This window comes from Lygodium microphyllum, chromosome 25 (genome assembly GCF_053477565.2).
Source record: "Lygodium microphyllum isolate KBCC chromosome 25, Lygodium_microphyllum_v1.1.10, whole genome shotgun sequence".
In the NCBI taxonomy this organism is placed as follows: Eukaryota; Viridiplantae; Streptophyta; class Polypodiopsida; order Schizaeales; family Lygodiaceae; genus Lygodium; species Lygodium microphyllum.
In genome coordinates, this window is record NC_141159.1 from 37,473,117 (window position 1) to 37,485,065 (window position 11,949).

Genomic DNA, 11,949 nt, shown 5'->3' on the forward strand with positions numbered 1-11,949 from the left:
TGGAGACATGAATGCATGAATTGATTGGTAATATATTATAAGAGATAACAAGACCTTATATATGTACCTTGAGCTAGGTTGGGGGTCAATGACTCTAAGTCTAGAAAGGGTAATTCCTTTGAGTTTTGTTAATTCTCCCATTTCTTAGTTTTGTTGATTCTCATGTTGATGTCAATTGCATGTGAGCCTTGGGTTGACAACCTTATTCTTTGTTATGTTCTTTGGGTGTTTTAGGGTGTGATCCAAATAGAATATGAGAATTTCTTTGTTTATATAGTCCCTCAAATTGCAGCCCTTTGTGACCCACATCACAATGGCATAATTGACATCAATTTTTTTCTTCAATATTTGTAAAGGATGCACTTTATGTACCCCACTTCACCAGGATTTGTGGGCTATGTATAGAGAATATATCAAACTCCTTGTATTTTCGCAAATATGATGAGTATACATCAAGCTTCTCTAGTGAAAGGGTTTGCGATTTGTTTCTGGGCATTCTTCATATTGATGTGTTGCTGAGATATCTCTGCTATAACTCTTTATTTCTTCAAATTTTTTTCTCATAATATGTTTATGCTTTGTGTGTATGAGAGAGCAAGAGAGGGAGGGAGGGAGGACGTGTGTGTGCGCGTGCACACACACACACCCCTCTATGAAGTTGCAAAATTTTCATATCCAGCTTAGTTTTAAGGTCCATACCAATACAAACCCATGATGTGTGTGCAAATGCCGTACTTCCCTTACTATGGATCCAACTTGAGCATCATTGTATTTTCCATATTGGAGTATTGCAATGGGATAGTGCTTATGTGGATAGAACTCTTGGACCTATTTCATCATCCTCAACTCACGATCTAGCCTATAAAAAAGTTGGAAGGCATGCGACACAACTCTCTCATGATGTATTGTAACAGTCCCAAGTCTTTAAAAGATGTTTGAACGAACTTAACACAGACTTCATGTTGACACTTCCCTTGGCAATGGTATCGACAGCTTAAACTCTTCTACTTTTACATGTTAAGATTAGGCTTCAAATACCAGCCTTGCAACGCTTGGCAATTTTAACGTGTAACACATGCACGTGTCCGCGTGCCAGTACCTCTCTCATGTATCCTTCTCCCCGATGGTTATTAAACAGAAAGGTAAGGCCCAAACCAACTGGCTCAGGTAAGATGTTGAATAAGCTGCTTACAATGAAAAACACATTCTCGGGCCGAGTCCGATTGCCCATGTCTCATTTCAGCCACTAGTAATAAAGATAATCCACAATCAGCCATTATTTGGTCCTGGGCCATAGTCTGCTAGAGCTCTGACCTGTATCATGGATCAGCGCAATCGCAAGAATCAAGACGCCATTATCGTTTCTGATTATGTTATTTCCAGAGTCATTTAATTAGCTGCGTTGTTCACGCGCCCGTGTTTCTCTTTCCCAACTATTAACAAATCGAAAGCAACATTAAAGGAGGTAACAGACCTGGGTAGTGAAGGGCGAATCAGAAACATCTGCTCCATGAGTAATATGCACGGCCGATGGAGAGGATGCCTGATCCGTCCCTGCGCCGTAAGATCCATCGATGATTAATATGCACACGTAATTAAACAATCGATGAAGAAGAGTGAAACTGAGAAAGAAACTGGGACGACTGCCCACCTGCTCCGGAGATCATTAGAGGCTGATCATGATGATCGGGGACAGCTGCGCCCCAGCTAATGTTCGCAAAGAAAACTAACAGTATTAACGCTGCACAGTGTACCGTAATTAACTGCTGGCGAGGTCTACTACAGCATGAGAAGCACTGAATCAACCAGGGGCCGAGGCTTAATGTAAGGAGGTGTCGATGATGACTATGATAACTTTGCGCCATTTGTATGTATAATCAGTAAGCAATCGTTCGCTTCTCTCTATAATCCTTAAACAGTCACGCAGATCAATTTCGAAACTTTGCATTCAGTATCTCATATTCAAGTCATTATTAACTAACGCCAACACAGCAAAATGTATGTCCACTCTTTTTCTAAGCCCATGATAGACAAATCCAAAACATTTGAAAAGAAAAATTTCCCTTTAAAATGCATATGTTGACTTACAATCTTACAAGAAGACGAAGAGAAGATGCGCTCAAAGTCTTGAAAAGCCTCCCCCGTCTACAGTGAGAAGGATTCCCATACAAATCAATCCAATTAATTATTTCTCATACATACCTTGCAAATTGGATAGATTGTTGAGCTCATTACAAACTAAGTTGGACAAGTTTGTAGCACAGGGGCGTTCTCCCTGACACATCACCTAATGTTCGGATTCCAAAAAGTCTATGCAGGAAGAAAATTCGCTCACCCTCAACCCTCCAACCAAACGTAAACTCTCAAATTCAAGGAAATGGGGACATGAAGTTACACTTCTTTGTTGCTAGTCAATTGTCAAAACCAATTCATTCTTCCTTTTCCAAGGGCTTCAATCATATTCCACAAAAAGGTTTATTTTGTATTAGAAAATCTTTAGTTATACAATAAACTATGGGGGTTGCATTGACATAAATGGAAATTCATATCATGTTGTTAATGTCTGTTTAGCATTGTCCACTTCATAAAGCTTGAGAAAACAATTAATAAAATGTAAACTAGCTGTTTGGTTGGTTTGAGAACAAGAGGTTCTTTGTTGCAAGGAGCCTCTAGCTTCCTCCAATTTACTCTACAACATCCCCTGTAATAATATGATGTGGAGCCATTGATTTATAGTCATTTTGTATTTATTTCAATGTTAATTTATATCTACATCTAGTATGTTATGTCTCGACATATATATATATATATATATACATACATGTGCTATACTACAGATTTAAAGAGTCTTAGTAGGGTAATACCCAAAGCACCATCTTCAACATCATCTTAGGTGGCAACTATAGAAGCCTTTCCAAATCAACCAAATATTTTATTTATTTCAAAATCATTAGACAAGTATGATTAGACTTGTTTCCCACATGGGACAAGCCATATTTTTAAGAGCAATTTTTTTTTAAAAAAAAGATAGGATTTGAACCCTCAAATAATGGGAGCTTAACGTAAAGAACCATGCTTGGAGTGTGAAGAGAATCTCTCTCTCTCTCTCTCTCTCTCTCTCTCTCCCCTACACTGATGGAGAGATTGATTGAAGAAAATCCAGCTTGCACTTTGCACCCCTCCAACCAATTGACCTGTTGCTTGTTCACATCTCTCTTTTTTTTCTTCAAATTCTTACACATTTCCACCATTGCTATTTTTCTTTTTTAAATGAAGGTAATTGCATATAAATTTCTAGTAATGGAAAGACATTATGCAGATTGATTTTAGATGTAGCAAGCAATGACAAGTGCCAATTGAAATTTCATGTCTCACATCCAAGCTTAGGACACCCTTGACTAAGAAAATAAGAAACTGAAAGTGGAAGCAAGTGAGCATCAACTATAAAAGTTAACCATGCAACTAATAATCTTGTAGTTACTTGGTATGTGACTAGATGATACACATAAGAACATAACTAAAGTATACAAAAATGCCAAGACCATGTGCTCAAATTTTTATCACTAAAAGTGTTATAAATCTACTAAGGATTCAAAAGCTTGGAAAATCTAAAAGAAAAGTTAAGTGATATCCTAGTTTTTTTAGGTTTTTAATACTCAATAGCAAGGTTCTCTTTACACCAATTAGAATGATACTCTGAAACCTATTTGAGGACTTGTTTAATTTCTATTAGGCATGCAATCATATAACTTCATGAGTATGCTAGTCTACATCTTGTTTAAGTTGTTGGGGTAATTAAAAGCCATGATAAAAGTATCATTGTGATGCACTTTCAAATAATTGCATGTTTTGCATGTAGCATCATATGACAAATACAAGGGTGTCATGGTTATGAACCTTTCAACCCTAGAAAGACTTACATTTGTCAAGATAATCACATGAGATTTTTTTTTGAATAAGTGTTTGAAAGATTATACTCACCTCATAAAATGGTTAACTAGAAAGATTCTTGTTTAACTAAACATATGAACAAAAGTTAAAGGAGTCTCCTTTGTTCCCATTTTCCCATTTCACTTAAGAGTTTTGAAAATTGTAAAGTAAGTTCTAGTATAGTAATTGCAAAGCATTCCAATATTAGTTTCTGATGGTGTAATGAAAATATTTAAGATTCTCGTATTAGCATTGGAATATGTGTTGAAAAAATGTGTCAATATGTATGTTTGTATGTCTATCAGTATACATTAATATCCATAGTGCTCTTCAAAATTACAATGAATATTTTGACACAATAAAAACTTACCTACACTTGAAACTTTCCCTTTTTGTACTCACTCTAAACACATTTTTCCTTCCAAATGTGTCATACTCATAATGTAACGATGTTCCTCCTTCCTCCATTTTCATTCATTCTTGCTCCTCTACCACAAAAGACAAACATGGTTTTATTGTTTTCTCTTGCTTCTTGTTATGCACGAGTAGAGAGAGAGAGAGAGAGAGAGAGAGAGAGAGAGAGAGAGAGAGAGAGAGAGAGAGAGAGAGAGAGAGAGAGAGAGAGAGAGAGGGAGGGAGGGAGGGAGGGAGGGAGGGAGGGAGGGAGGGAGGGAGGGAGAGAGAGAGAATGTGTGTAATTGTTGCACATGCATACATGTGGAATATAAGAAATTGGAGAAATATAGCTTATTTTTCTTATTTTTCTTAAATTCTAGTTGTTTTGAGAGGAGAGACATTGTGTCTCTATGCATTTTATACTATATATTTAATTGTTGTGAGAATAAGAATTTATGTATTTACTTGGTGGATTTTCAATCGTCTATTTGTATTAGTTACGTTGTGCATGGTAGATGGTGTTAAAATCAAACAACAAAGAAGAATTTAAAGTCAAGTGGAATCATGCAATTCTAAGTGTCATAATAAAAAAGGATTCTTTTTTGGGTCCTATTTCCATCCAACAATGGATCTTTTGGATTAGCACCAACTTAGATGGCTTGATCTCTTCCCAAAATCTAAATAAAAAATAGGACCCCAACTTTACCTATCAAAGACTTGTGCACCCACGAAAAGGATACAATGGTATGAAAGTAGCCTATACAAAGGAGAAAACTTTCTCTCATAGTAATGAAGATCCCAATGACATCGAGAAATTCCATGTCTAAAGTGTGAAAATAAACATGTTTTTCAATGCTACAAGATTTTAGTGTGCATCCATGGGATGAGTTATTCAATTATTTATGTGACCTATCAAGAGTAAGTTAGTGTATGCCACGATGTAAAGTACCAATTCATATGTTGGACATGCAATTGACCAGAATTAATTGTTAGAGACAATCACAAGTCTATTTGGATCAATTTAAACTATCAAGGAGCATTTAGGTGTGAACTGTGACTAATAGTGTGAAATGGTCTTTTAGAGACCTCCATGAAATACACCACATTTTTTGCATAAAATGTGCTAATTATCATGCATGAGAAAATCTGCATGAGTTGCATCAACGATTGACAAGGATTGAAAACTAAAATATAGAGTATGAAAGCAAACATAGAATTGAGTTAGGAAACCAAACAACAATAGTTCTGAAGGCATAAAACATTAAAAGCAATAGTAAAAGCATACAAAATCTACTATAAATGGTTATAAATAGAGATCTAATCCATTGTTATAGGTCTAGGAAAATAAACAAGTGATCTACTATTGTGATTGACATGGCTGAAGTAAAGACAACTAATTCTACCTCTTCACGGATGCCTCCACGACTCAAGATTTTATTTTTGGGATAGATTTGAAGATATCTTTAGCTATTATGCTAGGTGACTCAAGATTCATAGGGTTTTTTGTGGCTATAATTGAAGAGATCTCATGGGTTTTTACCAAAAAGAATAGCTAAAGTGGTTTTGGGTTACTTTAATGCATATTTGATCTATTTCGGTAGGGTATTCGATAGTATTTTAAAGTGCTTTCTTTGAGTTCACTATTATAATTTCTTCTAGGATGAAAGAGTGGCACTACTATATCATTTAAGACAACACCTAAGCTATCATCCTAGGTATAATGTATTCAGCTTCTTGAAGGAATTTATAGCATTTGTATAGAGTTTCCAAGAGCATTAATATTTTTCTATTTGGGCTTATCTATTATTTATGTTCTAAAGTGTATTCAAGGGTCCTTGCTCAAGTATTTCTTCCTTCCGTTAGACTTCTCTTTTCCTTAATCCATAGTGGATTTAGGCCTAGACCTTTCTAGACCCCCAAACATTTGGTGAACTTGACTTTGAAAGGCCTACCTCAAAGTCTACAAGATGGGAGAACTAGTTGAAGATGAAGTTGTTTTAAATACAACATATATCTAAGATTTCATGAGAACTCATGAGTTGAGTAAGCATTAAAATCTCTTATCAAGGCTCCATAGAAAGTGATGTAGATATGACAGAGTTATGGCAAAAATATTTCTAGTTTTCTTCCCTTCTATGCAAAGAAGCTAGAGTTAGTGAGTATATTGGTAGATAATATGACGATATATTTTACCAGCATTATTTGTTATCAAATTTGGAGCCACATAGAGTCCAACTACATAGATTATGGAAATACATGGGCTAGTTTTGAGAGAGTCCTAAAAGACGAGTATTTCATAAAGGATGTAAATAAAGAAACCAAGCAAACTTTCCTAAAGTGGGTTCATAAACTTGCATAGGGACTTTTTTCTCTAGATCTACAAATAGAGTTTGAGATGAGGTCTGATTAATTGGATAGTGTAGAGCAATTCTCTTTACTAAAAAAGAAAGTTATTTTTTAAAAATAGGTCATAGACTCTCCATTGCAACTGGAGCTAGAGAAGCTATTAGAGGATAATACTACAAAGCAAAGCATACGTAGGCCCTAATTACCAGTTTTTGTGTTAGAGTAGTTGGTTAGCAACTTGCTCACAATTTCTATCACATTATGTTGGGCCTATCCCTTGTGGATTTCATGCCTTGATTTCGTCAGGGGGTAGGGTGAGAGCTATTCTTGTGCTTTGTTGTGTATTCTGTTTTGTGGTAGCTTGATGCTTTTTATCATTATTGTTTTGTGCAGATCAATTCGTGGGATTCGACAAGCTAAGTCACCCTATCTCATGGTCGCCAATGAGAGCAAAATTTAAATGCCCAATACATGCTAGAAAGGAGCAAAATGATGCAATTTTTATGTGGAAATTTAAAGCCAATGGAAGCGAAAGATGCAAATTCGGTGATTTAAAGTAACCGTGGAAGATAAGAATGAAAATTCCGACAATTGTGATGATTGCAAAATTTTTCATAAATTTTTTACTACCAGATTGAAGAAGACGACTTCTCGGCCGTTCGAGATATCAAGCCGAATGCATAGGATTTTTGGATTGTCAATCGGTCACAAACAAAGGAATTGTGAGAGGGTGGACATTCGAAGGGTCAAAATTGACTAAAGTTAAAGAGTGTGAATCTTGCATCTTTGACATAGGGGGGACCGTTTTTTGAAAGAGCGTGATCAGACATGCCCTCCCATATGGCTTCGTTTTTTGTGGAGGAGGGGTAGAGAGGCTACAAGCAAGCCACCAAACTGATGACATCAATGTACTCCATGAATTTCTTGCTTCTAACTACCTATTGGATCACACAAAATGGCTACCTGGTGTGGAATCGCACAAATCAATCTTTCTCTCTCCTCTCAGTGCTTGTTTCTATGCATCAATCTATGAGAGAAGGAGGTGGGCTAATTTAAGTGATTTGATTGGGAGATGATGCTGAGACATGATGGAGAGTAGATCCATATTTGGAGGAGCGTCAATTGCTGTTAATTAGCGTCAGTGGCCTTCTAAATGTGAAATGCGTGTGAAATAAAACACAGTTTTATGAGTAAGTGATAAATTTCATTATTCAGATGTTTATAAATGGTTGTTTTTTATTTTCAATGATGTGATCTATGTGAAACATGAAGAAAATCAGCAAGAAGTGGTCATTTATTAATTTTTCTATAAACACGCAAAACCTGTAAAATTGTGGTTTTAAGGCAAATCATGGAGTTTGAGGGTTTTGATGTGTCAATGTTGTTTGCATGGGATGACATGAGGAATGAGAATAAATCTTAGTAAGTCTAATCAAGTCATAAAAAATCAAGAAATATCAATATTTATTAATAAATAAATAAGAACAAATAGAAAAAAATTATGTTTTTATGCTTGAAAAATAGGAAAAAATAATATGTGTTAGTGGATGTATGGCATGATTGAAGCACGAGTTTTAGCCTCAATTTATTTTTTATGTTGAAGTGAGTATTTATCACTTTTTAATGAAGAAAAATATATCAAAACACTCTCTAAACCTACATCGAATGCACAACTGTAAATGGTAGGGAGAGGAGGGGGTAATAAGTATTGATTACATGTTAAAGTTGAATGTTTTTGATACACTTTGTATATAAGGTACGTGTGTTTTGAGAATTAGAGGGTTCAGTAGCATGAGCATGCTCGGTGCTGACCTTATGCAATGTAGTAATTACGTTTAGAATGGAAGCATGAAAAGAAATGGTTTCGCATTGTCACAATGTTTTTTGAAATGAATAAAAATGGTTGAGCACTAAGAATCATTCATAGTTGCAATGCATTCAACACATTGTGTCATCCTAGAGGCATGGCAATTCTCTTTATAAATATTTACCAACGCTAAGAGTGAGATATCCTAAGCCGTAGGGTTAGTGGTTTGTTTCCTTTGGGAAGTGTTCAACAAGAATTGTATTTTATCTCCTAGAATGATTGTTTAGAAGAGAGGATTATGTGTCGTACGTGCTTTATGTGTTCACGATGCATCTCAGGGTGGCCAATGCTTGAGGTGTAGGAGAGCCGTAGAGGGCCCATCACAGCTAGCTGGGGGGTGCTTGCTTTATCTATCTTATGTGGTTTATAGGACGAATATTTTTAGGGGATCCCTATAAGGAGTTTAGGAAGGGTTATTTGTTGGACTTCAATCCTTAGAAACGCTTATTTACTTAGATCAGTGTGTAGCATCCTTTTTGGAAGCTCCTGATTGCGAGACAGGTTGCCATTGAGTAATTGTTGATGGAAATATATCTACAACGAAGAATTCAATATTAATACTTGGAAACGAGAGGGATGCAAGGCTCAACCTCTCTGCCATAAGGCATAGTCCAATTATGTTCCCCTAAAACAGCATAAACCGGGATTATTATAGCCTAGACTCTAGATCAACGTCCTTGCTATTCATTTCCTTTGAGAAGATCTCGTTGCTGTCCATTATGATTGAGAAAAGTTCCCGGCCAATCGGAACCACCCATCTGTAGGACGGACCCATGGCCACATCCACCGCACTTTCCTCAAGGTTGCTTTAGTTGTCAAATTACCTACCACATTTAGTTGGACATGCATCAAGCAACTTCCTTAATTAGCTCGTTAGACACTGGTTCCTTCACATAATCATAGCACTTGACATAGAAAAGCAGTGTCAAACAAGTTCCTTTTCAACAGATTATCATATTTATCTTTGGAATACATTCATAAAGTCCAGCCCGCAGGCTTATCCATAATCCGCCCGAAGGCTATCCATAATCCGCCCGAAGGCTATCTAGCAATCCACAGGGATCACTAATCTAAGATTCCGCCCATAGACTAGTATGCAGGCCTCAAGATCCAATCCCGAGTCATGTTGGCCTCTTGTGCAGGGCCCAGAAGGTGACGGATTTACAACCAGATCCCCCCTAGCACCCAAGCGTCCTCTTGCTCCAAGTAGCGCTCAATAGAGAGACCTCACGCGACGGGTTTGGTCCACCTTCCCGGCGCGGCTAACAACCCCCTTGGTTAGGGTCAGGGAGACAACCGGGGGTAACTGAACTGCCTCTCCCTTCGGGCCTTCAACCTGAAGCATTAAATATCTTTCCATATTTTAGTTCCTTGGGCAAACAATGCAAACAGTGCTCCTAAACTGTTACAAGTACAATCATTTTCAGTGGTTGTTTAATTGGCCAACTGCTAAGGAGTAAATCCTTCTCTCCAAATGCATTCAGCATTTGATCCGAGATCAATTTCGACTTGGCAAGATTCCCAAGGGTTTGTCTGTTCTCCCTTTTGTCCTTGGGTTAGGGCCGTACCCTATTAACCCAACTTAACCAATACCTTAGGTTTTATTAACAGTAAATCATGGCGACTATGTCGCTCCAAATTATTGATCGGTCCTTTGCTTCCAAGAAAATACCAAATTCCCTTATCTTGGCAACTTTTCCCAAGAAAAGGTGATATAACAAGATGACTACTCATCCTCTTGCAAGATAAACTTGCGCAAGAATCTACCAATCTCATTCCAAGGAATTGGCAACTCTCTTGTGATCGAACCACAAGATCATGCGACGTTGCAACTTGTTGCTCAAGTGCCGCATCTATTCCATGGTATCATTTCACCCATGGAATGACGTCTTTTGGTCATATAATCATGATTAGACAAGAAGTCTTGTGTTGTAGTGTGAGAAGGGGCAAAGAGCTAGTTGGGGATGTCATGCACAAGAAAACTCACAAGGAGGAGGAATCCACAATTATGCGTATACATGCATGCATTAGAAGTACATGTTTCGAGCTTATAGCGTGAAGAAGAGATTAATTTTTTTAATTTAAAAAAAGAATATTTCTTTAGAAAAGGTGGGAAGCTTGCTATAATTATCCACCCCCCATCATAATCACTTTGTCTTCTTCTTCTTCTTCCTTATCTTTGCTCCTATGCAAGACTAGGTGTGATTACTCAATTGTTGTCCCCATCTCCATATCACCATGGCCACATGATCCACCCCCATCTTATTGTGTTTGTGCAATGCAATTACCATGTCACACTACTATTTTCTCCATGCCCTCTATAATCCAGCTTGACCACCTGCACTTTGCCACCTACAGTCTCGTTACTTTATCACCTATAGTAGCTATCTCAACCGCACATCTAGCCTCTCATTGCCCTCTACGGCCCACACTGTACCCCCCCTACTAACTCACAATGCACTGCCATAGTCGAATGTTGTGGTTCTAGGTATCCACTTGCAAATAACCTAAGAGAAGTGCCAAGTGGCAAGATTACAGTGTATCTTCATTAGTGTTTTTTGTGTGGAATTTATTTTCCATAGTGTATGTATAGACTCGTAGATTAGGAATTTTCCTTTTTGCACAATATGCTTTCTTGATTTTCATAAGTATTTGTTTCCTGGTCAATTATTGTGTATGAGCTACTATTTTCTTCCCTTGTACAAAGCTTTTTGAGAGTATATGTGTTGATGCATATGAATAGCCATGAAAAAATCTCACGTAAGTTACTCATGAATATATGTGTGCATCTTGTGGGTTCAAAATAAGGTATTTTTGAAATACCGTTTTTATACATTTTTTACATATAGAAGGATGTAAGTGAAAGGGGTTAGTTACAAATTGAATAGAAAAGGGTTATGTTTTATTTAGAAAAAAATCACAGATAAAGACATTTATAAATATTCCTTGAATGCACATGATGTAGAGGTAGTAACTTCCCTGAGTGAAAAATACAAAAATGATACCAAGAGCTATAATGTTTGCTACCAAATCTCATGTACCTTCTAAAAGTCAGAGGAAATACTTAAGGAACCAATTCAAGAAGTCCTATGTAAAAACATGTTTGAGAAAATGCGATTAAGAAATTGAAAGGCATGAAATACCTCTCCTCCAAACCAGTTCATCTCATATGAGTGTGAAACCTTTTATATATGAGCTACATTAAAAAAAAACTAGTTCATACCATATAAATGTGAGTATGTTAACTAATCATAGTCTAATGATTGAAGGCCATAGAAGCTTCTATGCTTTTGTATGAAACAAAAATGAAGCCAAAGTTGAAAAGCTTGATTCTTCTTGGTAAAATGGTGCACCCCAAAGTATGCATCAATGAAAAATGTAGACTTAAACACAACTGAAGGGCTAATTGT

The 11,949-nt window shown here is 36.8% G+C and overlaps 1 protein-coding gene across 1 annotated transcript; it reads right to left on the reverse strand.

The window, feature by feature from the left end:
• Positions 1 to 979: 979 nt before the first annotated feature.
• On the reverse strand, positions 980 to 1,945 carry LOC148014100 (uncharacterized). The gene is made up of 3 exons (XM_087667301.1): positions 1,652 to 1,945; positions 1,475 to 1,554; positions 980 to 1,314 (listed from the first exon to the last, which is right to left on the reverse strand). The coding sequence occupies exons 1-3, from the start codon at positions 1,863 to 1,865 to the stop codon at positions 1,270 to 1,272; spliced, it is 339 nt and encodes a 112-aa protein (XP_087523427.1). The 5' UTR covers positions 1,866 to 1,945; the 3' UTR covers positions 980 to 1,269.
• Positions 1,946 to 11,949: the final 10,004 nt, after the last annotated feature.